At 32.3% G+C, this 27,425-nt stretch overlaps 2 protein-coding genes across 2 annotated transcripts; one reads left to right on the top strand and one right to left on the bottom strand.

The window, feature by feature from the left end:
- The first annotated feature begins 12,363 nt into the window (after nucleotides 1–12,363).
- On the top strand, nucleotides 12,364–13,332 carry LOC132031990 (uncharacterized). Its single transcript, XM_059421826.1, has 3 exons — nucleotides 12,364–12,549; nucleotides 12,727–12,881; nucleotides 12,996–13,332. Exons 1-3 carry the CDS (start codon nucleotides 12,364–12,366, stop codon nucleotides 13,330–13,332), a joined length of 678 nt encoding a protein of 225 aa, XP_059277809.1.
- Nucleotides 13,333–17,724: 4,392 nt separating this feature from the next.
- LOC132031134 (uncharacterized) lies at nucleotides 17,725–21,138 on the bottom strand. Its single transcript, XM_059421002.1, has 3 exons — nucleotides 20,079–21,138; nucleotides 18,721–19,251; nucleotides 17,725–18,137 (listed from the first exon to the last, which is right to left on the bottom strand). Exons 1-3 carry the CDS (start codon nucleotides 20,874–20,876, stop codon nucleotides 18,024–18,026), a joined length of 1,443 nt encoding a protein of 480 aa, XP_059276985.1. The 5' UTR covers nucleotides 20,877–21,138; the 3' UTR covers nucleotides 17,725–18,023.
- Nucleotides 21,139–27,425: the final 6,287 nt, after the last annotated feature.

Raw genomic sequence — 27,425 nt, 5'->3', positions numbered from 1 at the left:
GAGGATATTATTGTACCAAAATGGTGTAACAAGACTCTGTCCATGGCTGAGTAAATGTTGGAATTTTGTGTAGAATAGGAAAGAGGGGAAGAAGATAGGGTGCGGCTGCTGAAGGCTAGTGTAGGGATTAATTGTATATCTGATGATAAAACTAGAGGGCTTCGGTTTGGGCCTTTCATTTGGGCTAAAGTGGTCCGAAATTAATTCAAAGTGTGGGCTCATTTTGAAGGTAAAACGTGGGTTGCTGGGATCCGGATTTTGGGCCATCTCATGGCTACATTGTTGGTCTTCTCCATATTCTAATCCAATTCCTCGTGCTTCTTTATAGAAATTATAACTTGGAAAGTATATGTAATAATCACACAATTAGTAATTAATAGTAATAAGGATATAATTCAATGTTACTAATTTACTAATAATAGCAAAACTATAAATATATAGATAATGTAATAATAGAATAAGAAATATTATCTAGCTTAACTTTATGATTAACAAGTAATAAATAGGTAGTAATGTGAGGGTAATATTAAAATAGTAATTATAATAAAGTAACGGTACTTACAAATAATAGCAGCAATAGTAATAACATAGTGGTGAATAAAAAGTATTTAGATTATCAATAAAATTGGAAGCCCAAGGAAATAAATTGGAATAAAGGAGGGACAAAATTGGGTGTCAATATGGGCATCCCAACTGGCTGCTTCTACTCAACAATTGTTACGGTTTGCTTTTACGCAGGTTAAGGCATAAATGTTACTACGAGGTTGTTGGTGCTCTAAACTGGATATTTAGTGTTTTAGAGTCGCCACCTAATTTTTAAAGGAAATTAGAAAAATCGCGTAAAAGATTTTTTAAGCAAGAGAGAAATCTTTTAGTACCAAAGTTCTAGTTAAGGGTTCTGATGATCCCCTAGGGAAGGTTTTATGCACCCTAATATTAAAGATCCGTACAATACGATTGACCTACGAGCTTCAATGTGTGATTAATTGTGAATATTTTCTAAAGTGTTTCTTTTCTTGCAAAACTGTCATTTATTCATATCATTAATCCGAGAAAAAAATTGGCAAAAAGGTCCCCTTAGAAAAGGGGGTTTTGGGATTTGAAAATCCACGTAAGTGTTCAGCTTATTTATTACTGGACTAGGACACACCTGGGATTTCTCCCAAATAGAGTTGCTACTATTCAAGTCCTAATAAAATGAGTTTAGTTCTTACGAGTTTTTAATTTATATGAAAATATGGAGTATTCTCATATATGCATGTTTTATATATAAAAAAGGAGAGTTTTTCTTTTATTTATACCAATTTTGTCATCGTTGAAGCCCATAAAGGTCAAACCACATTCTACACCCAAAGTCCATCATACTTCATTTTGGTCTAAATTATTCCTCTCATTATTTCAGTCCAATAAGGTGTCGGGCTTCCAGGCCCAAAATATTTTCCAAAAATGAGTCCAAATCAGTCATGCTACGGTCCGCATGTATAGTTTGGGCTCCCTGGCTTAAAAATGTATCTTCCTCCAACAGTTTACAAATCTTTGGTCTTTACTTAGTCCAAACTATTACAGATAATCTTTTCAAGGCCCAAATCAGAATTAGTCTATTTTTGTATCATGCAAAATTTAAAGTTATGAATTAACTAAAAATCAAAAATTGCTCCAAGTCCCGAAAAGGTTTTAACCAAAAAAATTTTGTTACCCAGTTCGTCTCTGAGTCAAAAGCTCATTTTTATACTTGGTTTAAGTAGACAAAAATTCAGAGGTTGGGCCTAAGGCCTAAAAATTAACCTAGAAATTCATTTGTTTTATCTTGGTCAGAATTTAAAAAAGGCGAGGCTGAAGGCCCAAATTCTTATCGTTTTAACCATTTCGAAATCCACTTACGTTGAACCAGTTTTATAGTGAAAAATAGTACCAGTTTCATGCATGGATATAGAGTTAAGCGAGTTTGAAATTCGATTTAGGCGACTTTTATTAAATTAATTAAAAAATATATTATAATTAATATATACAACAATGGTTCTTATGGTTGGATCTGGACAGTTAGTTAATTGAGATGGATATCAACCTGTCGGTATACATATAAGATATTAAAGAATTTAAAAGAAAAAATCTAGAATCAAAATATTAATTTTCCCTCATATTCTTACTAATTTTCTTTTTTCACATCGATAAACAACTTTCATTGTAATGACAATGAGAAAAAAGTCCTACTCTTTCCATCTCAAAGACTTAATTCCATCATATGTTTTAAATTTTTAAACTCTATTTTTTAATTATAACTAAAGTAATGGTACATAAAATGCATTTTATATATGTTGCTATTTATAATAACAATTAGAATGTTTTTAAAAGTTATTTTCAAAATATAAACCTTAAAGACTGGTTAATTAAAGTGAATAAACATGTCGATGCACGGGCATATATACTAGTATACCAACTAAACACCCAACAAGAAGTAGTCACTGCATCATAATTTGTCACTGCATAATAATTTCTGCATAACTTTAATTTCTGGATAATAATTTTTATATTACTAATTTCTTCATAATTTTATCTTCCACAACAAGGCCTCGGTGCAAGACCCCTTGACAGCAGCAAGCCTGTTGTTTTTGTTTTCCTTCTCTGGCTCTTGACACATTCCTAATCACCATGATAATTATGTAAACTTAAAAGAAAGAAAATTATATTTAACGATATTTTAATCAAAATTTCTCTTAATTTTTGGAAGTAAGTGAGTTTTTTAATTCATGTGCCCAAGCCAAAAGGGAGTATAACTGAGTGGCACAAAAGAATATAGATCGAACAAGTCAGCGTATTATATCCATAACCTTTTGGTTTCTTTTTCTCATTCAAGATTATACAATCTGTACTATTTTAAAAGCATGAATATAAATGTTAATTGACCAAAATATCCTTCAAATATTGAACGACTTTTATACCCTTAGAAAGTAAATTATTCTTTAAAAAGTTAATTCTATTTTGGATAAAATTGTAATAGGAGTAATAAAGACTTTGTCTAATATAAGGACTTTGACATCGTTTCAAATAGAAGTTTTAATCGGTAATGGATTTTAATTTGCTTTGCACTTATTTATTAGGTTTTATTTGTTTGTCCGTGTTAATTTATTTGTCTGTGTTATGATTTATTTAGATTTGGTTTTAGAATAAATATTCATTGTGTATTCCAAGTTAAACTCTAACTTAGACAATTATGCAGGTTAGTAGTATTTCTGAAAAATTAAAACTTGTATAGTCTACTGACGATGTGGAGTCCAAGTAAAAATTTAATGGTGTATCTAACATTGTCCAATCCTCACTAACGAAGTCTTCATTTTATCATCAAAATATTCTCCTGATGATGAGAATAAACAATATGCCAACAGGTACCAACCTCCACTTTTAAAAGATGTAATCAATATATGATTTTGAACATAATAGAAGTCCACTGTTAAGACTAAAAATATTTGATTTCAGCTCATACAAGGAGTCTTCTATATAAAAACAGGAAGAACAAAAAGACAGGAATAATATTTTTTTTTTTTTTTTTTTTTTTTTGATAAGGTGTTCTTTGTTTTCTAATTTGAAAAACAATTTTCTATCATAAAAGAATAATTATATTTGATTTTGCTTGTAGGTGCATTGATTGTTCCGGGATCTTGAAAAATGTAAATATATAACAGTTTTTTTAAGGGGTCTTCTTCTTTTTTAAATCCTTGCAATCAAGGAAGGAACTTCCTTGATGCATTGAAGTTGGGGAATTTTTCAAGCAGATAGAGAAATTTTTCTGTCGTTAATAATAGGAACTCCTTACTTATGTTATATGTATAATAAAGAAACAACCGATTAGTGTTTTTATCCTAATTCATGGCGCTTAATTTATTTTAAGCATATTTGTTTCCTTTTGGGGCAAGAGGAACATCATTGTCTTTTATGTGAGATTTCATTGGATGGCTTCTTCAACTTTTTTTATAATCTCTTTTAGTAATTCATTATTAACTTAATCAGTTATTAGGGACAACTGTTGATTCTTGGAGAGGATTCGTACTAGTCAAAATGTTTGGCAGGGAATGCAGAATCATTCAAAAAATTATGACCCATTTGCTTTGCTTTAGATGGTCTTCGCACTATTGGGATAGTTCAAGAGATATTTTCACTCAAATTTTAGCCCCACAAGTTGTTATTTGGGGTTGTTACAATTATTAAGCGGATAGGAACAAATAATATATTTGTACATCATAGAATAAATAATATTAATTTCAAATAACATTTTTTTTATGATTGCCAGTGCACAATGTGCGAGGCACGTTCGTAGAGACTAGTTAAACAAAAAGCACCTACAAAGTAATAGTTGCACTTTCATATATTTTCGGTACCAATTTATGCGAAGAAGTTTTGAGTGGGCACATAACTTAACATTTTTTTTTTTTTAACTTGTGGTCTAAATGAAATATGTTATAGACATTTTTGTGGTTATAAATTTTCTCGTTAAGGTTAAAATGAAATTTTTTTTTGTCTTCTAAACGACTCATTAGGCCTACTATCTGTCCATGATTTTGACTAATTTCCTTTGTCTTATGCTAATTCATTTCTTGATTTTGATTTGATCTCAGATCGCCCTATGGACAGGAATAACGAGGTGGGTAATGATGTAATTAATTCTGAGAAATTTGAAGTTTCAAACTGAGGGTCCTTTGATTTGTTTGAATCAAGAAAAGACTGAAATTGAGGAGGAGTTGGGTTGAATAGTTGAGGAGGAGTTGGGGAGATTTAGAATTTTTTTTTTTTTTTTTTTACCCCTCTCCGTAGAGCTCTCTTGGTGACTCGAACCCACGACTTGAAGATTAGAGGTGGGGGATGTTTACCATCTGAGTAACCCCTCAGGTTAGTATAAGTGAGACAAAGATTGAAAAAATTGCTATCAGTAGTAGGGCTGAGGAAAAATCTATATATAATACTCCCTCCGGATCAAAAAAAGAGTCCACTTAGCCATTTGCACACCCCTTAAGAAAATACTAACTCCTTGACAAAAATAGGTAATTTAACTAAGCTACCCCTAATTAAATAGGCATTGGAATTTGATCATATAACACTTAATAGGGGCAAATATGAAAAAATAAAGTTAATTCTTTCTTAATTTGCTAAGTGGACTCTTTTTTTATCCAACAAAAAAAAGGCTAAGTGGACTCTTTTTTTTTATCTGGAGGGAGTATAAAACTAGGCATAGATAAGATGATGTGACACCTCTGTATGACCGACATTCTTATTTATCTTTTTTCTCTTTTTTTTTTTTTTTGGCAATTTCGCCTCCACTTCACTATATAAAATAGTAACACAATACTCCCTCTGTCCCATAATAAGTGTCATCTTAACAAAAAAACATGAATATTAAGAAACCAATAATGCAATGTGAAATTTATCAAATTACCCCTATATAATAAAAATAAATTATTTTTTCCTCTTGATTAGAGCATGCACAAGTAATGAACCTTTTGACATTGAGAATCTAACAATATCAAGTTACTATGTGACTTTTCCAATCATCATTTAGATGTTACTTTAACTTGTCTTTTTGTCTAAGGGTAAAATTGGAAAAAACTAACCAATTTTATTTTGGTTTCCTAAGGTGACACTTATTATGAGACAATTTTTTATTTTATTTTTTTACTAAGATGACACTTATTATGGGACGGAGGGTGTAATTTACAAGCTAGTTACATTAACAAACACATCAGCCCACGTATCTTTTAATGTTCATTATTATTGTATTTTCTTATTTATTCCTTGAAAACTCAATCACCATCGGTCTCTCCATAAGCGGAGACTGTCAATCGCATTAGAGGTCGTGTTTCACGTTTTGTCGAGGTTACCCCTGACGAAAGGTTTATGTTCGAGGCTTAAGTTTCGGTTTTGGTGTTCGCTGTTAGATTTCAATCACTGTTTGGTGTTCAAATGAAGCTATATTCATTGGGTTTCTGTTGTTACTAAAGCTGGTCCATTCTTACCTTATCTCTGATTCTCTGTTAATTTTACACATATTGTGATTGTATACATGGTAAACACAACTTTACACATGGCGTCCAGCTAGCAAAACACGTGGCGGTTAGAGTAGGAAGCATCGAGTCATTTCAGTGGACCAAGAAGAGGACTACGGTTTTACCCGAGGCAAATCCACCATAGTAAATCCACTCCGAAGTGGCAGCCCGACAAGCTCATTAAATGAGGATATCACGTCTTGTAGCTGTTATTCAACTGGACCAAATTTGGTGCAGACGTTGCGATTGGCATTCAAGGCGGCATTTATGATTCTTTATTAGTCATTATTGAGAATGATTATGGGCTAATGGTTGATTCATATACTATAAATAGGGTCTAGTTACTTGTAATCAGACATAAGGAGATAGAAGGCAATACTATTATACTACACAGAAACTTCAGATCAAATTACTCAAATGCTCTTTTTACATCTTTTAGCAGTTCAATTCACTTCGTTTTCCCTAGTCATTTAAAGCTTAAATATTATTCGGAGGCATTCCTTTTCACGGAATTCAGTCCGAAAACTCACAGAGGCCGTGCTTGTTCTCTAGTTTTAACTTTACCTTACTTGTATTTCATACTAGTTATTTCATATTTAAATACTAACTTTGACAAATCAAATCGCATATCCTTTAAACCGCGTACAAATTCAATTGTACCCTTTTTAGGGGTAAACAGTTTGGCGTCCACCATGGGGCTAAGGATAATAGTCGTTAGTTCAAAACTCACTTATCGTTTGTGAAGTTTTTGTTAGCAGGTTTTATCTATAAAATATGACAGGAGTTCAAGAGTGCAGTGATGTCAACGGCAATAACACCAATCTTGGCAACAACGAGAATGCCCCAGTCCTTGATCCAGCAATTAGAGAAACAAGGAACAAGCAAGTCGATTTGCCTCATGGACCCCGGAGAATCATCGCTGAAGATGAGGTCGAGAACGAGGTGCGGGTTGCTAGATCAAATTTTGACAAGTTGATCGATATGATGGAAAAGCAGCAACAGGCGATAACACAGTTGCAAGAAAAGAGCAATGGAGCAAATGGAACAAATCAAGGTGGTGAAATACGTGCTGGAGTTCAAGGAGATGGGAATGGCAGAGGTCCAATGGCAAATGAGTCTTTGGAGATACTTAAATTACCCCAGGACCTCAGTAGCCGTATGTAGGGCTGGGCTAAATTACCAAAACCCGAATTACCGAACCGAACCGAACTGATTATTTCAGTAATTCGGTATTCGGGAGTAAAAATTTAAAATTATGGTATTCGGGATTGGGTTCGGTACGAGCTATTAGTACTGTTTGGTATTCGGTATTTCCCGAATACCGAATTATTTAGTAATACTACGGGGTTTCTTCATCTTTTTCCTCCTATTCCCTCGCTCTTCTTCACTTATTTTTTTCCCTTTGTTCGCTTGTCCCAAACCGTGCTTCTTCAATTTAAATATGAAGAGATAGACATTTAGAATTATATGCATTTGCTTTTTCTGGAGCTATGAACCATAAATATTTCTCTCTATTCTTTTCTTTTTTTGCTTTCTAAGAAAATTATATCTAGCACACATAATGTTTAGCTGCCCAAAATTTTTGCAATTCCATTAGTTTGTCACCTAATTTCAAATACACAATATGTGAAAGATGAGTTTGCATTCATGGCTCCCGAAGTAAATGATAATTTTGTATTATTAATATTTGCTTTCTTGAGTGGTAAATCCCGAATAATTCGAGGAATTTACCCAACCGAATCAAACTTTTTCGGTTCGGTATTTGGTATCTACTTTCAATTACTGATAACCAAATTACCGAACCCGAACTTTGAAAATATCGAACCGGATCCCGAATGCCCACCCCTAGCCGTATGGAGAAGAAAGAGAAGAAGGTTGAAATTTTCAATTCAAGGGTAGATTAGATTCCTGGTGCACCCCCAATCTTGAAAGGTCCTGATTCCAAGAAGTACATGCAGTTGCCATTTCCACCAAGTGTCGCTCCAAAGTTGATCCCTATAAGGTTCAAGATGCTGGATCTTCCAAAATATGCCGAGACTACAGATCCTCAGGAACATATGACAGCATATACATGCGCAATTAAAGGTAACGATATGTTATCGGATGAAATCGAGTCGGTTATGCTCAAAAAGTTCGGAGAATCTTTAGCCGATGGAGCCATGACTTGGTATCATCATTTGCCCGAACACTTTATTACATCATTTGCAATGCTTGCGGATGCGTTCGTTTAGGTTCATGCTGGAGCTAAAAAGGTGCAAGCAAAGAAGGTCGATATATTTAGAATATCCCAGAGAGATGATGAATTACTGAGGGAATTCGTTACAAGGTTTCAAAAGGAACGTATGCTCTTTCCCGCAGTACCAGATGAATAGGCAGCTGAAGCCTTTACCAAGGGTTTGAATCCAGGGTGTTCAAGTGCGTCATTAAAGTTGAAGGAAGGTTTGTTGGAGTATCCTGCAGTGACGTGGGCTGACGTGCATAATCTGTACGAGTCGAAAATTCGAGTAGAAGATGATCAATCGGAGCCACCAACCTAGTCGGGTGGAAAGTCAAAAGGACGTAATAAGTCAAAGAGAGTAGTTGATTCGGATCTGAAGACGTTGAAGGAAAGGTATCAGCCTTATGGACCCTCGGAGCAGACAAATTATCGACCAGATCGAAGGCGGAGTAGCTGTCCTTTCTCATCTGAAATAGGGGAAGGAGATAGGCGTTATGACCGTAGACCTTCAAACAGAGGTCTACAAGACAAAAATGGTGCTGGGACGTCCTTTTCTAACAAAATGGAAAATCCTAGGATTTTCGAGTATCATTTTAGCATAGATGCGGCTGAATTGGTGCTGGAAGTTGGTCGCATTGAGGGTGCTAGATTCCCGAAGGAAATTCGGACTGATCCCAATCTAAGCGATTAAAGGTTATTGTGTGCATTGCATCAAACGCACGGGCATCGGACAGAAGATTGTCGACATTTAAGAGATGAGGTGGCCCGGCTGTTAAAGAAAGGACACTTGAGGGAATTCTTAAGTGAGCGAGCCAAGGCCAATTACAATAAAAATAAGGATTCTAATAAGCCTGTGGAGCCGGTTAAGCCGCAACAAGTTATTAATATGATCATGGGTGGAGATGACTGTTATATCCCACATTTTGTACGTCGGAATATTTTAAGTTGGTTGCGACGAGTTAAGAACAAGGCTACTTTTCCGACTTTGTTTTAAGGCATAAGTCACTTATGATTTTATTGGATGGAAATATTAAGGAAAATTTGGGGTTAAAAGTGGAATTATGGAAACTAATATTTCATGAAATATGGGACCAAAAATGAATTATGGAAAGTTGAACATTTCATGAAAATTTGGGGCTAGAAGTGAAATAAATTTTCATGAAATAAGGGCCTAAGTGGCCGGCCAAAGAGAAGTGGGCCATAGGCCACATGGAAGTATTATATATGTGGTATTAGATGACCAAATTAATCATCTTCACCATTTCATCTCCTAGAAATTTCAAGAAACATGAAGAAAAAAAAAAAAGGAGAAAACGGCCAAGAGGGCTGGCCGAAACTGCCCTATGGAGTTGATCATGAAAAATTATTTTCTTCAAACTTTTCTACTAATTGGAAGGTCCTCTACAACGTGGAGTAGTTGGTGGAACAAGTAAAGCGTTCGTTTTTGCGAAACATCACTCTAGCCTTGGGAGAACTAGGTGGAAGAAGGTAAGGTTCAATCTTTATTTTCACATGTTATGCATGGTTTGTGGATGTTGTGGAGTATGAAAATGAATGAAATTCATGAAAATATGGTGTTGTGTGTGTGGCCGTGTATGTGCCATATAGTGTAGGAATGATGAATTAATGTTACTTAGTATTTTGGTTGTTGTTGTTATGTATTCTATGGTGAGAATGAAAGTTCAATGACTCAAGTGGAAGTTGTAGCCGTTTGTGGGCTGTTTTGGAAGCTAATGAAATTGTAATATGGTTTGTAGTATTTATGATAAGAATGTTGTCATTGTGTGAATTGTTGATATAGCTTATGAATTTGGAAGAAAAGAATGCATTGTGTTGCTCTTGCCAAGTTTGGAAAGTTTCGGTGGAGTAGTACATTGTTTGAATTGTTTTGAATATTTTGCGGATTGTTTAAAGCGCTCTTGAATCTTGTGTGAATGGTTTCGGATTGGTGCTTGAACATGTAACCGTCGATGTTGGTTTGAATATATATAGTTGAAATGAATATAAAAGAATGTCGTCGAATTATGTAGAAAGGAGTTATTAATGCTAGAATGCGTTTTGAATTAATTATTGATGTTGTTTATATGGTTGTTGGTATTGTTGTTGAAGATTTGGCCGAGTTGAATTCTCGGGGATGTCGTATTTATAGGGGAAATCTTTGCCCAAATTTACTGTAGATCAAGTGCTAACTTAGAATTGGATTCTTCGATGCTTATGACTAATGTTCGATGCCTAATGATGTTGTTGTAGACTTTGAGAAGCCGAGACGTAAGTTCGGATTAGCTTAGGAAGCGAACAAGGTATGTAAAGCCCATTCTTTCTTTCTTTTGGCATGTCGTAGTTGAAAAGTAAGTTATGACACGCATCCCGAGGTAACTCTATTCTTGCGGTCCGAGCATGTTTATGGTCCTTATTTGTTTCTTGATATTCGTATTCTTAATGTAGTCAAATTATGGTCTTTATGTTTTTCACATGACTAAATTTCAAAAGTTGCATAAAAGTTTTGTTTTCCAAAAGAGTTTTGTTCCTAATCGATTCCGAAACTACGAACGTCTGTAACTTTCACATAAGGGCTCGGATCGCTTCGATTCGTTCGTAGAAAGTTCTAAAGTGAATAATGTTTGTAACTTTCCGAGGCGGACTCGGATTGGGTTGGCGTAAGACTATGATCCCTATGGTTTGAATATGACTATGGTCCTTATGGTTTTGTTAATACGTTTATGATGTATGCTATGTTTCCGAATAACGTCCGAAAGATATTTGATATAACTATTGTCGACTTTCAAATGACATTCCGTTTAGACTACTTCATTGAGTCTTTGAGTTGTTTTAATTGCATTTGGTTTCTCACTACTCTGCTCGTGCCACCTCAATATGTCCTTGCGTCCGGGCAAGGCATGTATTCGTGCGCGACTCCGTTGCATTATTCACCGCGTCTCTCACTAGAGGGCGGGGCATGTTATATATATATATATGATGATGTGATAATGGGGATGGTGGCCGGGATGGCATACCGAGTCCCCTTGCTAGCGGGCCGAGACACGTTATTCACCGCGTCCCCTCACTGAGGGTCGGTATATATATATATATATATATATATATATATATATATATATATATATATATATATATATATATTTACGCGTCCCTCATTAGAGGGCGGGGCACGTTATATGTACACTTTATATATGTATATTATGATTTTACTCACCGAGTCCCTCGCTGAAAGGCGGGACACGCTATATGTTTCTACGATGATTTTATAACATTGACATGCATGATATATGTTTTCGAAGGCAAGTCTTATGATTTTACGTACTCTTTACTTCGATATGATCCCGCTTACTATATTTCATGCTTTACATACTCGGTACATATTCCGTCGACCCCCTTTCTTCGCCGCGTTTCATGCCGCGCGGTACACCCGGATGAGTTGAAGATATTAGCAGAAGATGTTCCAGCGGGATTGGCGAGCTCCATTTTCTCCGGAGTGCTGCCGAGTCAGAGCATTATGATATGGTTTCATGTTCCATGTTAGAGACTTTGCAGACAGTGTCGTGTATGTAGTATGTCAATTTTGTAAGCGGCTCCATAAGACGATGTATTGTGATGCATTATTTTACGGGTTTTATACGATTACAGGTCTTACTTGATTTGAAAAAGATGAAAAGCAAGTTTGTTTCTGAAAAGCTTTCATTATGTACTTATGTTATGCTATGAGGGCCCAATATGATTATGAGTGCCACGAGAGTCAGCGGGTTCGCTCGGCCCTAGGTAAGGGTCGGGTGCCCATCACGCCCTAACGGAAATTAGGGTGTGACAATGACGTTGCAGAAACGACCATCACGACTTCTAATAAGATGAAGGTGTCCTTGAATTGAGAGAAAAGATCTAGAGACTATTTACAAGATGAGGCAATCACGTTCAGCCACAAAGATGCTGAGGATATTCCTCGACCGCACATTATCGCGTTGGTAATTTCTATTAATATTCATGATTGTATAGTTAAACGTATTTTAATTGATCCAGGTAGCTCTGCCAATATAATCCAATGAAGGGTAATAGAGCAGATGGACTTGTTAGATGAGATTTTTCCATCAATCTGGGTCCTGAATGGATTCAATATGGCAAGTGAAACAACAAAAGGGAGAGATCATCTTACCAGTTAATGCGGCCGGAACAATTCGACAGACCAAGTTTAACATCATTGATGGAGTGATGAGATACAATGCATTGCTTGGTAGGCCTTGGATACATGATATGAGGGTTGTACCGTCAACCTTGCACATGATCTTTGAAGTTTCCGACTCCGAAGGGAATTAAGCAGATTCGGGGAGACCAACCAGCGACCAAAGAAATGTATACAGTTAAGGAAACCTCGAAAAATAAGGAAGAGACAAAGGTGGTAGAAGTATGGGACGAATAGCAATTACAGAAGCTGGAGGGAATAATTTCGGAGAAATTGGATGATAGTAGGGAGGAAGCTGGAGCGGTGAGCCAGAGAAATTTGAAACTGGAAGGGAAGATATTGCTCTAGAAGAAGATCTGTATCAGCTTCCAAGATTTTTTGTAGTTCCAGATGATTTGGATGCTACGAAGTCAACCATAGAAGAGCTCGAACAAGTGGTTTTGTTTGTTCATTGGCCAGAGAGAAAGGTATACCTGGGCACAGAATTGACTACGGAGCTCAGGATTAAATTAATTGAATTTAGCTAATGCACATTATTTTGCCTGGTCCCATGTAGACATGACTTGTATTCCATCGGATGTTACTACTCACAAATTGAGTTTGGACCCAAGCTTTCCACCGGTGAAGCAAAAGTGGAGGCCTATTTCAGAGGTCAAGAACTGGTTTGTGAAGGAAGAGGTAACGGTTCAATCCGCGAGGTAGAATATCCTGATTGGTTTGCAAATGTGGTAGTAGTGCCTAAAAAGGGTAACAAGTTTAGAATGTGCATAGATTTTAAAGATTTGAATAAAGCTTATCCGAAGGAATCTTTTCCTCTGCCTTACATTGATCTAATGATTGATGCAACGATAGGAGATGAGATGTTAAGTTTTCTCGATGCTTACTCTGGGTAAAACCAAATAAAGATTAACCCGGAGGATCAGGAGAAAACGTTGTTTATTACCAAATATGATACTTATTGCAATAATGTTATGCCATTTGGTTTAAAGAATCTTTGGAGCAACATATCAACGTGTAGTTAATTGCATGTTCGAAAAACAAATAGGAAATACGATGGAAGTTTATATAGATGATATGCTGGTTAAGTCCCTGGAAACAGGAGACCATTTGAAGCATTTGCAGGAAACATTTGTTTTTATTAAATTAATTAAAAAATATATTATAATTTTTTATATTAACAATTATAGATAAAAAGAATTGTTACAAAGGAATCAAAATTAGAAAGATATATGTTATATCGTAAATCACCAAATTTATGCCGAAATGAAAATATAAAGTAATCATTTTATAAATGTAAAGAAACAATATCAAAGAATGCAAAGGAGAGTAAAATAAGTAAAGTATTGATAAAGAAGAAAAACAGGGATAAAAGCCACTCCCTCCCTTCACTTTTACTTGTCCACGCTAACATATCAAAAGAAAGAATTTTTTTTTCTTCTTATTTTACCATTCACATTAATTACTTATTATCAAATCATTTTCTAAGGCTATTGAGACTATACACCAATAAATATGGATATTATGATAAAATATATATACTTCATTTATTAATTCTTAGAGAACGTGAAAAGTCAAAAGTGGACAAGCAAAAGTACACGGAGGAAATAAATATGTGTAGGAGAATTAAAATTGAAGTGCATATGTGTTATTATGAGAAGAGAATCCGTTTGGCTTAGCTTATAAGCTGTTTTTAGCTTTTTTTGAGTGTTTGGCAGGCCAGCTTATAAGCCATTTTGTGCTTAAAATAAGCCCAAAAAAATAAGTTGTCCCGTTTGGCTTAGCTTAAAAAAGCAGCTTATAAGCTGAAATTATATCTTTGCCTTTTTTTAAGCCCATCCAAACAGGCTCTAAATACTCAGTACTATGACATATATCCAAGTGGGATTAAAAAATAGTTGGTTAGAGTGTACAATTTATATAACTTTTGATACAAATTTGCATTGCTATTATTCGCCCCCTCTTCACGTTTAAAGTATTGACTAAGAAGGAAAACGAGGATAAAAGTCACTCCCTCCGTTCACTTTTGTTGTCCACATTAACATATCAATATAATGAAATTTTTGTTCTTATTATTAATTTTACCCTTCACATTAATTACTCATTTTCAAATCATTTTTCAAAGCTATTGAGACTTACACTAATAAATATGAATATTATGGTAAAATATATACTCCTTCCGTCCCATATTACTTGCCACTTTTCCTTTTGTATGCCCCTTAAGAAATCATATATGTATTTTACTAGCTTACCCCTATCTCTCTTCAATAAATACATTCTAATCAAAATTGACTATTTTTAAGAACATTTATTACTAAGGGTAAGATGAGAAAGATTTAATTAATTTTATCTTGATTTTATAAATGAACAAGTAGTTTGGACATATATTTTTAGTAATGAAGCTAAGTAATATGGGATGGAAAGGGTATGGGAAAGATTTGATTAATTTTATCTTGATTTTATAAATGAATAAGTGATTTGGATATATATTTTTAGTAATGTGACCAAATAATATGGGATAAAGGGAGTACTTCATTTATTAATTCTTAAAGAACGTGAAAAATTAAAAGTGAATAAGTAAAAGTGTACGGAAGAAATAAATATGTGTCGAAAAATTAAAATTGAAGTGCATATATGTATACATGAGAAGAGAATAAATATTCGGTATTATGACATACGTCCACGTGGGATAAAAAAGTAGTATAGTAGTGTGGCGAAATAATATGGGACGGAAGAAGTACTTCATTTATTAATTCTTAAAGAACTTGAAAAGTTAAAAGTGAATAAGCACAGGGAAAATAAATATGTCGGAGAATTAAAATTGAAGTGCATACGCGTATATATGAAAAGAGAATAAATATTGATCTTACTCTCTGTTTCAATTTATATGAGCACTGTTGTTGGGCATGACATTTAAGAAAGAGGGAAGACTTTTGAAACTTGTGGTTCAAAATAAGCCTTGAAAATTTGTGTGGCTGTAAATCATTCATAAAGTGAATTTATTTCTAAATTAGAAAAGAGGTCATTCATTTTGACACAAATTAAAAAATTAGATTCAAACAAATTGAAATAGAGGGATTATAATATATGTCCGTATAAAATAAAAAAGTAGTTAGTTAAAGTATACATTTTACGTGGCAAATGAAGGAAATTTGTGAGTGTGGAAATTGGAAATTTTGTGCGTGCAGAGGTGCTTTGGTGAAACACAAGTACAGTACAACTTACTGTACAAGTGTTTCTCAAAAAGCCACCGAAATTCAATGACCAATGAGATTTGGCCAAGTTTATGGTACACCTGACACTGATGTCAGTACAATTATAAATTGCGGTGTTCGTAAACCTCTTGTCGTTTATGTCTACTAGAAAAGAAATATTACAACAATGCTGACAGGCTTAGATACTTTTTAGACCCGCAATTTTCGCCAAAGACAAATTAAAGTAGGACATATTTTAACATTTTTTGCCTTTGAAAACTCTGTTACATATCCACATGTTAAATTATTACTTAGTACAGGAATTAATAAAATAGATGAGGAGAATTAGTTACTTTAAGAATACATATGTTTTCATTATTCTAGTACTTTTTAGATTTTTTTATTGACTAAATCAGAGGAGGACAAGTGGTTAATTAGAGTCAATAAATATGATGTGAAAGTTGACTATAATTTCAGGAAAATTCTGGTAATTAATTACTGCTAATTGACTATGGACACATTAGCTAAAGTAGGTGGCCAAACACGAAGGCCAGTCCTAGGTGGGACAGCTAGAAATTCCCACTTCAGAGCAACACATACATGTGAATAAATAGTCTCTATATATACTGGTTAAATTATACGGAGGTGGGCTGACGAGGACGTATCAAAGAGACTGACTGACAAGATTTTAGGCTAATACTTTTGCTTTTTCTAAAAAAAAAATTACATGATATTTTAAGTGAATTTCACATTAAAATAAGAGAAGAAAGTGTCTCTACGTGGATTAAAAAAAAATGATAATTAAATAACAAAAATTCATATGGTGAATTCGTGAAGTTTTGCGTTAAAAATTTTTGGGCTCAATAATGACGTAACCAAGAAAGAAGTGGACAAATATCTGAAAAAAAATGATAAGAAACAACAAAAGTTCATATGGTGAACGCATTTTTGGGCTCAATAATGGCGTAATCAAGAGACAAATATCTAAAATTTGTTGGGCTAAAACGGACAATATGTGCCATGAGCTTGAACTGTAACACATACCGTACAGAGGAAGTTTCATGAAAAATTGTTCTAAGCTCCGATTGTTTAACTAAATGATCAGGTTAGTTTCATCTAAACTCTGATTGTTTAACTTTCATGTATAATTATTATAAACTCTGAGGGGTCGTTAGTGCATGGTATAAATTGAAATATCCTAACACTAATTTTTTGTACCGTGTTTAGTAAGAGGTATAAATTTATTCAAATTTATTCTGAAATAAATTGATACCTCCTACCAAACATGATACAAAATAAAGCCTTATCCTAAGGGTGGAATATCCCACCTTATCCCCACTTATCACAGGATTATTTTATCTTTCGGATGGAATAAAATAATCCCCAAAAAATGAGATAAATTAATCCCGAAATTATAATCTCAAAATAATTTTAGCTAACTACCAAAAGACCACTGATAGTTTAATTAAATGATCAGATAACTTAAAAGATAATTAAAGGTAATTTTCAATAATAAGTATGACTAATAACTTGAAAAAATAAAGCAGAAACTTGCTATAACATATTAAAATAGTACAAATGATGTAAAAATTAGTTATACTAAAAAGCCGTTTGAACATGATTTGAAATCATGTTTGAACATGCAATTTAAATATCTTAAGTTATATTTTCTCTTATAAATATAAAAATTTCACAAATTATGAAAACTATCAAAACATTTTCAATTCTTATACAATCTTATCAAATGAGCAAGTCATAATTCATAACAAAATTAATACACAACTAAAAAACCTATTTAAAAAATATAACACCAATTTGATTAAACTTTAAATCAATAAAAATGAAAATTTAACATGAATAGTAATTGATAGACATAAATAAAAATTAGTGAAAACTAATACGATTGATAAATGATAGGTAAGAGTAATTATTAAAGATATTTATCAATTTATAAATATATTTTTTACAAAATATAAATTTATGGATCAAATTTTTTATTTAAAACCACGAGATAAAATACATGTCAAATGCATATATTTCATCCCGTGATTTCAAATCGCATGTCCAAAAGCCTGCTAAGAAAATCTTGAGTGATTTCTAGTCAAATTTGAGATTTTTCTTGATCAACTCATCACAAGTTACAAGGCCTGCAGTTAATCAATGAAAAATCTGTCTAGTAGCTCTCTAAATTGCTTTAGTAAAGTACGCACTAAACTGAGTAAACACATGTACAGTAACACTTCCGAAAACTAAGCATTCCCCATTGACCTGCCCCAACATTTCCAATGTATCTTCTGCAGCTAAATTTTGTCACAAGCAAAGGAATTGAAATTTTCTGCTCAAAGCTCTCTTTCATCACCAATTTACCCTCGACTAAAATTCAAACAAAATCTCTACTTGTGCATGTAAATAAGTTCATCCTCTCTGCATTCTCTTATCCCTATTTCCATCACTTTATCAGATGTAGAAGGTAATATATCACAGCAATGCCTTCTTGGTGCTAGCAACTGCAGATGGCATCAAACAACATGTTAAAATAATTTAAAGATATATGAGTCCTAATCCGAAGGGGGTTCAACTGAATCCCCTTCGTCGAAAAAGTATGCTTTGCAAATAGGGGTAACAAAATAAATTTTATGTATATATAAATTTTGATTCCTTTTAACTTATGGGAGGCTTCAAATGTAATGGTAAAGGTGGTTCAAGATTTGTTTTATGTAGCAGGTGTGACATACTTGTAATTTTTTTTTATCCTTTTATTAGAATTCCTGATTCAAACTAATTATAGGGCAAGAATAGATCGACTTAAATTGATTCAAAAGCTAGAGAAAAATTACTTTTCTGTTTCATTTCGTGTCTAAATTTGACTAGTCACGAAGTTTAAAAATATAAATAAGATTTTTGAATCTTATAATCTTAAATAAAGGTATGTATAACATACCAAAAGTACCGTTTTGAATCTTGTTGTCTTAAACATGTCATGTCATTCTTTATAAAGGAGTGTCAACAATGGAAAAGTGCGAATGTTGAAATTAAAAACTTACTAAATATAGATGCATTCCTTTTTAAACAAACTAGAAAGGAAAGTACCTGCTTACTGTCAAGCTCCAACTTGCGTGAAAACACTCTAATTTCTTCTAATTTTCTTGGTGAATTATTGCTGAATGTGCAACTCTCAGATGTTTTCTTCTTGTAGATGGTCCTAATTCCATCAACCCCCATAGAAACTTCATCCAAGAAATAAACAAGTTGCCTTTTACATGGATCAGACCCAAATTTCCTTGTATTAAACTGATAGAGTGTACCATAAGCATTATTTTTCCAGGGCAAATAACTCTCTTGTACACGCTGAGCATCAGTCAAATGCAGATTGTGCTCAAAAATTTGTACAACATATCCCCATGACACTGAAACTGTCCACGAAAATCGACGATCGTAGCATACTGTTTGCTGCAAAATTCTGTGTGGATCAAAATTTGCAGCATGGTACAAATGTTGTAGGGCTTTCATTCTTGACAGGTTAGGGAAAATTGGGTCAAATTTATCCATGTGATGTAGAGATACCAATGGTTTAGTTGGATGTGCAGCCAATAATCCAAATGCATTTCCATTAAAATCCATCTGGTCGATTCAATTTCAACAGAAACAAGAAAATTAGTGTAAAATTCCCCTTAGCCATCCACAAAAATTCTAGATTTACCATAGCCTAAAACCAAAGGTTAACATTATAACAATAAAGTCAGAACTAATTTTAGTCACACGGAATTAACTGACCTCTACTCACCATTATAATAAAGTCACAAGATTATTTCTTGTCACGTTAAAGTAACTAAATACGTGTGAATTGCTTAGGAACTACAAATGACAATAAGGTTATAAATTTTCAGAATGAGGTAATTGTTAGTTTCTTCTTCTTCTTCTTTTCTTTTGGATCTCTCTTAGATCTCTAGCCAAAATTTACATTCAATTGTTTTATTTTCTGACATTTTCTCTGTACCAGAAATTGGACCACTTTTTTGTATTTTCTGAACAGTTCACACATAGTTTAGTTACTTTAATGCATCAAAGAAATAATCGTGTAATTTTATTGTTATAATAGGTAAAGTGCATTTACTTTAATTTGCCAAAAAAAATTAATTCTATTATTATTAGTATTATGTTAGGTAAAGTTGAGTGACTAGTTGACTATATGATGCAATTAATTCTAAAACCCAAACAAGAAAAATCAGTCTTATGCATAAAGCATTCCGAGCTCACGCAGGATTTCGGGAAGAGCAGGTAGGCAACCTACTCTGATTCAAATATTAGTGACGGATTTCACGTCTCAGACCTGACCTATAGGCCACACGGAAACAACTTCACGGTTACTCCGACACTTCCCCGTCACCTCTAAAACCCAAGTAGAAGAAAGAAAAATGAGAGAAATTAAAGTTAAATGAAAATGGAACCTGATGGAAGCCTGGCTCATGTGTTAATGTAACACCAAGCTCTGTCAAACAAGCATGAATTCTGCCATCGCTTCCATAAAGATATGGATATCTCTCTATACATGAATCTAAAACTCTAGCCACAACTTTAGCCAGTGGATAACTTATAGCAAAACCAGCACCACCAAAAGCCATTCCATATGAGAAAAACTTGTTTTGTATATAACTTTCTGAATTTGATCCAATGTAATACCAAAACCCATTGTCATATTTAGACAATGTCTTGACCAAATTTTCTTGGAAAAAAATAGTGTCATCATCTCCAAAAACAAACCACTTGACATCTGAATGATTAAGATTAAGTGCAACTGTCTCTGAGACGACACGTGCCACTCTAATTGCTGATGGATTTCCACCTCTATTTGTATATGGGAATCTTGAAATGTCCTCAGAAATACAAATTGGAGGAAGAAAATTTGAATCATTTGTAGTAGTAGTACTATTAGGCAATTTTTCAAGAAACACACAACCCCTCATTTCATTTGGCTTCCACCATAGCTTAACATATTCTTTTCTCGTTGGCCATGATTTAGAATTAGATGCAATTCCAAAAACAACATGTTGAAGAGTTGTGGTAGGTGATGATGATAATTCAAATTGGTCATGTGATGAAATTGAGCTGTGATCAATAAGGTTAGTTTTTGAGGCAAGAATGAATGGATATAGAAAGTAGATTGAGCAAGCAAAACAAGAGATTAATATAAGTTTCTTGATGCCATGGCAAGATGAGGTTTTGCTATGCACTTGAAAAATTTGCATTTTTTTCTATGGTGAATGAAAAAAGTTAGCAGATTTAGAATATAATATAAAGAGTACCCTTTTAGACCCCGTAATTAACGCCGAAGCAAATTTGGGAATTGATTTTTATTTTTATTTTTGGCCTCGAAGACTCAGTTGAATCTCCACATGTTACAAGAAAAGATTTTTCAGTAAAAAAAAGAGAAAGAAGAAAGAGAGGAGTATGACAGGTTGCTTTTTAGGAATACATATATATATATAGAGCATTCCTTTTTTTCTATTTTTAAATATTATTTTTTGCCACAAGACTGAATAAGTAGTGTGCAGGTGTTTCTTTTAGTGGATTAATATAATGTTTGGGACTTGAAGTGCAATTCCACAAGAACTTTGAGTGAATGCAAATATGTAATTCATTGATTGTGACATTTATTTTAGGTACCCCTATGTGGAAGAGGGTTCGAGTTTTGTCCCAAAAGTTTGGTGAGAGGTGGTAGGTGGCCTTCCACTTAACATCATAAAGGCACGGCTTAATGCACCCTCTGTATTTAAACCTTTTTTTGATTATTTTTTTTATTTTGACACCTTAATTAAGTATTGTTCCTATTAAATTTTTAAATTTATTTTTAAGTCAAATACAATCCGATTTACATAGCAAACTTTGCAATACGATAGAATTATTTTTTGTATGCGCCAGCAGATATCCAGTTAGTTTCATTAGTGTCATTTTCTTACTTAATTACCAACTTCCAATTTATGTGCCACAGTTTTTTGGTTGATCATTGATTGAATTGATTTCTAATAGGTGTTATTGTTTTGTTGCATTGAGGTAGTCAAATAATTGAAAATATTCTAAAGATTTTGTTGCGGTGTAACTGATTTAGTAATATAAGTTACATGGGGTTTAAGAAGACAATCTTGTGTGAAGTTTTTGAAAATGAAGAAAAATATATGGAATTTGGGTTTAAGATGGTCCATTGACCAGATGGCTAGTTTTGTAATAGTGTGCTTAGATAGTCAAAGAAATGGGTTCATATATACTATTTGAAAAATGCTATTTAAGTCAGATCGGATTGTGTTTGATAGACATACTTGAAGATGAGTTCAGGGGGTCAATAGAAACAACGCTTAGTTGAGGTGCCAAAATAAAAAAAGGTGCAAGTTTAGGGGCTACATATGCATTAAGCTTAAAAACACACACTAACCTCTTAGGGTATAGCCTTCCTCCATAAATGAGAGATGCTTTGTGCATCGAGCTATCTTACCACATAAATGATTCATGTTATAGTTCCTGCATAATTAGTATGTGACAAATGATCCCTTGAAAATATTTTTTTTTGTAGTTTAGGACATATAATTAATCATACTTCCTCTATTCTATTTTATATATAGTATTTGGATGACAAATTTTTTTTTGAAAAAACAATATCAAGAGTATCATTAGAATTTCTAATTTTAAACATATCAAGACATTTTTATAACTATAAAAGTATGTCATCAAGAGTAAATAAAAAGTTTTAAGTTAAGAATTTCTAAATATAGAAAGATATTATTTTATTAACATATACTCCTCTATTTTAATTTATTTAACATAATTTAATTCGGTATGAAATTTAGAAAAAAAATCAAGACCGCAAAAAACTATGATCTTAAACAAGAAATCTAATAATATTGCACTTAAAAGACTTTTAAGTTCGTGATATTAAGCAGGCGTTTGGCCATGAAAATCTAATAGTTTTGACTTTATTTAAAATTTGGAGTTGGAGTTGAAGATGGAGTTGTATTTGATTATAGTTTTTGCAAAGAATATTTGGTGGTTTGAATGTATATGAAAGTAAAAAAGTGAATATGAAAGTAAAAAAGTGAAAATAAGGTTTTATTTATTTTTTAAATTTCAAATATAACTTTAATTGTATTTAAAATTTTTATGACCAAATATTGATTTCTAAAAACTGTGAAATAACTTTTATGAAAAAAAGTAAAAACTTCTCATAGCCAAAGGGGCCCTAAATATATAGTACTAATATTATGTGTCATAATTTAGTGTCAAATAAAATAAAATGAAAGGAATAGAAAAAGCCAACACAAAATGAAACAAAGAGGGTACTTTTTGGCATTAGGGAACAGCCATTGACTGCAATTTGCCTTTTGAAAAAAAGCAAGCAAGAGTGCAATACAAGGTAGACACGTTGAACCTGTAGTAAGTAGATGCTGTACTAATCACATGGAAAAACTTTCAGGGCATTTATGTTATGTGCATTTTGAACTTCGATGGATACAGTTATTTAACGTCAGTGTTAATAATAAATATTTTCCGATTTTAATTTATATGGCACTGTTTAATTTGATATAAAATTTAAAAAGGAAAAGAAACTTTTGAAATATATCGTCTAAAACAAACCTTAAATACTACTCCTGCTAGATCAAAAAAAGTGTCCACTTAGCTTTTTTTTTATCAAAAAAAGTGTCCACTTATCAAATCAAGAAAGAATTAATCTTATTTTTTCAAATTTGCCCCTATTAAGTGTTATATGATCAAATCTCAATGCCTATTTAATTAGGGGTAGTTTAGTCAAATTACTTATTTTTATCTAGAAGTTAGTATTTTTTTAAGGGGTGTACAAATAGCTAATTGGACTTTTTTTTTTATCCGGAGGGAGTAATATTTTATTAAGGGTAAAAGAAGAATTTCATACCTAAGTTGTTTCTCATTATAGAAGGTGACCTTTTTTTGAGACGGATTAAAAATAAAAGTGTGTAACATAAATTGAAATAGAGAGAGCAGCAGGTGTTCGATATTGATGGAAGGCTTACGGAAGAGGGGCATATTCATACAAAATAAATTCCTAACGAAACCAACTAAATCCGCGAAGAAGAAAAATTTTCTAGCATTGAACTTTACTATAAAGATTGAAAAACTTACAACCCTGGAAATAAAGCAAAGCATTAGGTTGATAAACTGATTGAAGGTAGATTAAGGGCATTACCTACGAAGATTTATTATCAAGGTGCGCAAACTGATTAGGCACCATCGTTATGGAAATAGACAAAATTTCAATCTTGTCACAGTAAAATAGCAGCTCAGGCTTCAATTAAGTGCTGTAGTACAAGACATAATCTGCCTAAGTCTTGTTGGTAGTTGTTAGATTTACAGATGTGAGGTTAACAGATAAGCAAATATTTAATTTCCCCCAACAACTACTTCAATTCTTTTGATTATTGTTAACTCAAAGACAAATAAAGAGCACTTAGCAGGTGATGAAGATAAGATACAATTCCTAGTGATGAAGATAATGAGTACAATTTCAACAACCAAAGTAGAAAAGAGCTGAAACAAATAAATATACCACCAGTTCATATGTATATATTATAGTGTCAGCAAAAGTGGATTCATAATCTGAAGCATTTCTGTTCTGGATTCTAACCTTTTAAATTTATTGAGTTATATATATATATATATATATATTCAATGAATTTTTAAGACAAACAAAATTTGTACTTAAATTATTGAATTCGGTTGAACTCGGCCGTAACCGAGACTCTAACTCCGCCCATGAGTATGAGTGCAAATGCCTAATTAAAGAAGAAGAAAAATGGGTATGCAAAAATCAAACTTGATATACGAGTTTTATTCAAGTGGTCATAAATTACAATGAATGAAGGAAACCAGATATTTTAACAAGATAGATTCAAAAAAAATTCGAACTTGTGATCATCTATAATTTTTTAACCATTTTTGTTACTTTTATTCTGAGGATTTAAAAGTAATATATATTTTTTTAAAAGTACTTTGTCTTATTTAACTGATATATATTCTTACTTCATTAAATTAATAAACCATGATAGCTTGACATATTTTGGTGCAAATATCGGATCTTAATAAGTATTTATCTGGTGAGAAGCTTAATTAAAATTCAAAAAAAAAAAAAAAAATCCCCCTTCTTAATCTTTCTCAGTTTTTGTATTTCTTCTTCTTGTCATTTTTTTTCAATTCAGTGTGATGTCTTGTAATTTTTTTGAGAATACCTTCTTGGAAAAATTAAGAAAGTAATCACATAAATTTTATTTAAATTGAGGAGTGGAAAATGTTATTGTCCTTAAGAATATTTCATTTGTGTAGGTGTATTTTGAAAATTCAACAAGTTATGCTAATATAAATTAAGGGTAGGAGTGATAAAGAATAAAAATTATAATAGAAAATCAAATGAATTAAAAAAAAAAATTGTTGATATCTCACAAAAGGAAAGTAATATGTGTATCTTTACGAGAGAAATACAGTGATCTATCACTAATTACCCACTCAACCACCAACAAATATTCTACAATCTTATTATTTCACTATCGTGTTATTTGATCTATGAAAGAATTCTTATTCCTGGAAATAGGTGTTTCTTCTTGCATATATTGATGTATGAGAATGTAGGAAATTATTGTAGTCTGTGAAAAAAGTGAGGTTACTTGAGTGAAAGAGAGAGCTTTATTTGTTGAAGTAAGGTGCTCTTTTTGGTAGAGCTCTAGACTCAACAACTTGTCCAGATTTTGTTTGAGTCATACGACATTATGGGACTGTTGTATCATTGAGAGGACAAGTTAAGTGTATTACTGTTGGATCGGTGAATATTCTACCACAGTGAACTTGAATCTTCTTGAAGAAAGCGAGTTATCCGCTTCGTAGCTTGAAAAACAATTACTTATTTTTTCTTCATTTTAATTTTTATTTTCAACTGTAATGTTGTATTTTCACCAATAATAATTTATTATTACTAAAAATGATTACAATTTAAAGTATGTTGGAAAAAGTGAATGTGATATCTCATAAAGAAGTCTCATATTCATGCTTGCGAAAAAATGTGTAGATTCTAATTTCATTACATGTAGTGTGTCTTTATTATTTCATACAATAGATTATTATTTATATTTTAGCAGTTAGCCATGTCTCCCATTTCTCATATATCAATACAAGAAAGAAACACCACTATTATAGGCGTTGGAATTCTTTCATAGATCAAATAATACGATAGTGGGATAATAATACTGTAGAACATGAGTTGATGCTTGAGTGATAAATAGTGATGGATCACAGTATGAGTTACACCAAGAAATAATAACCACTTTCTTATCAATTTATACTCACAAAAATAATACATTTTAATATTGTCATCCTCATGCTTCAATATTTTCATTTTATCTTTAACTCATGTTAAGTATTAGATATCATAATAAGTGGTATCAGAGTAAGATCTTGACACCTATCCAAATTCAACAACCATTAATGAGGAAATTGAGTCTAACTCACCCGCCTGAAAATTGTAATATAGTAATATGTATATAAGTAAAAAGATATTATATATATATATATATATATATATATATATCTGTTATATAAAGAAACAATTTTATACAATATTTTTTAAATTTCTTTAATAAAATTTTTACTCCGCCACTAATCAGAGCAATTGATGAACAACCGTGTAATCAAATTGAGATATGAAAGGAGATTTTGGGAGCAAGAATTAACCGATGGAACACAAAAGGTAGATTATTAAAAAAATCAAAAGAATAAAATAAGCTTCTTGACGCTACGTCAAGATTGAATTTTGCTAGATACCTGAAAAAACTATATTTTTTATGGTGGATGAAGGGGTTTAGCAGATATTTACGATTATTAGTATGATATTTTTTTCGCTCTTTTTACTACGAAGTATACTAAAAACATATTTCCCGTTTAGTTAATAAATAAAAAAGATTTTTTTTTTAAATTTAACTCTTATTATTAAGTAATCATGACATCAATCAATTTAAATTATTCGTAATTAAATTTATATTTCTAAAATATCATTAGTTAAATTTATATTTCTAAAATATCATTAATAAGAATATTAATAATACAATAAATATTTTTTAAGGAAAATGCAGAATGAAAACTAACAAACAAAAGTAATCGGAGAAAGTATATAAACAAAACTAGAAGGCTTTGAAGTTTGAAGATAGAGGACCTTTTTGATCCTTAATCTTCGCCAAAGCCAAAGGTAGGGGTGTTAACATTTTTTGCCGGTTATTCAGTTAAACCATAACCAAACCAATTTATATATATGTTTAAAATATTAAAAAAACCATAACTAAATTAAAAATAATCAGTACAAAGGTTTGGACATGCGTTATTGACTAAATACTTTGTAAGACTATACGTAGCTTTTATTTTATTTATGATAGGTACAATTCAAATATTCTCTCTCTACATTCTTCAAATTTCTTATGAAGCTTTTTTAAATCTCAGTACCACTAAGAATTAAATGAGAAGAATACAAAAAACAAAAAAGGCATGCGTAGGAACTAGTAAATAAGAATATAGATATAGCTTTTTATTTATTTTACTTTTTACCCTTATGATACGACTTATTAGAGTTGGTTGATTGGAGTTGATGCATATTATTTTAAGACACAATCTCCTTAAAAATAAGTGTAATAATTAAAAATTAAATTAATAATTAAAAGGTATAAAATATCTTTAATTATTTATGAAAAGTTAATATTATACATATAAATAATTATAAATTTTATGTATATAATTAT

This window comes from Lycium ferocissimum, chromosome 9 (genome assembly GCF_029784015.1).
Source record: "Lycium ferocissimum isolate CSIRO_LF1 chromosome 9, AGI_CSIRO_Lferr_CH_V1, whole genome shotgun sequence".
NCBI lineage: Eukaryota > Viridiplantae > Streptophyta > Magnoliopsida > Solanales > Solanaceae > Lycium > Lycium ferocissimum.
The sequence above is the reverse complement of the archived record's forward strand: the minus strand, read 5'-3'. Positions and strand labels throughout refer to the sequence as shown.

Bases quoted from the DNA above. Each gene is read 5' to 3' on its own strand.
- LOC132031990 (XM_059421826.1), top strand. From the start codon at position 12,364: ATGGATTCAATATGGCAAGTGAAACAACAAAAGGGAGAGATCATCTTA. The intron at 12,550-12,726 runs GTTTCCGACTCC...GGATGATAGTAG, and splicing joins CCTTGCACATGATCTTTGAA to GGAGGAAGCTGGAGCGGTGA. The intron at 12,882-12,995 runs GTTTGTTCATTG...GGTCCCATGTAG, and splicing joins GAGCTCGAACAAGTGGTTTT to ACATGACTTGTATTCCATCG.
- LOC132031134 (XM_059421002.1), bottom strand. From the start codon at position 20,876: ATGCAAATTTTTCAAGTGCATAGCAAAACCTCATCTTGCCATGGCATC. The intron at 19,252-20,078 runs GTTCCATTTTCA...TGAATCGACCAG, and splicing joins ATGAGCCAGGCTTCCATCAG to ATGGATTTTAATGGAAATGC. The intron at 18,138-18,720 runs GTACTTTCCTTT...TGCCATCTGCAG, and splicing joins TGGAGCTTGACAGTAAGCAG to TTGCTAGCACCAAGAAGGCA.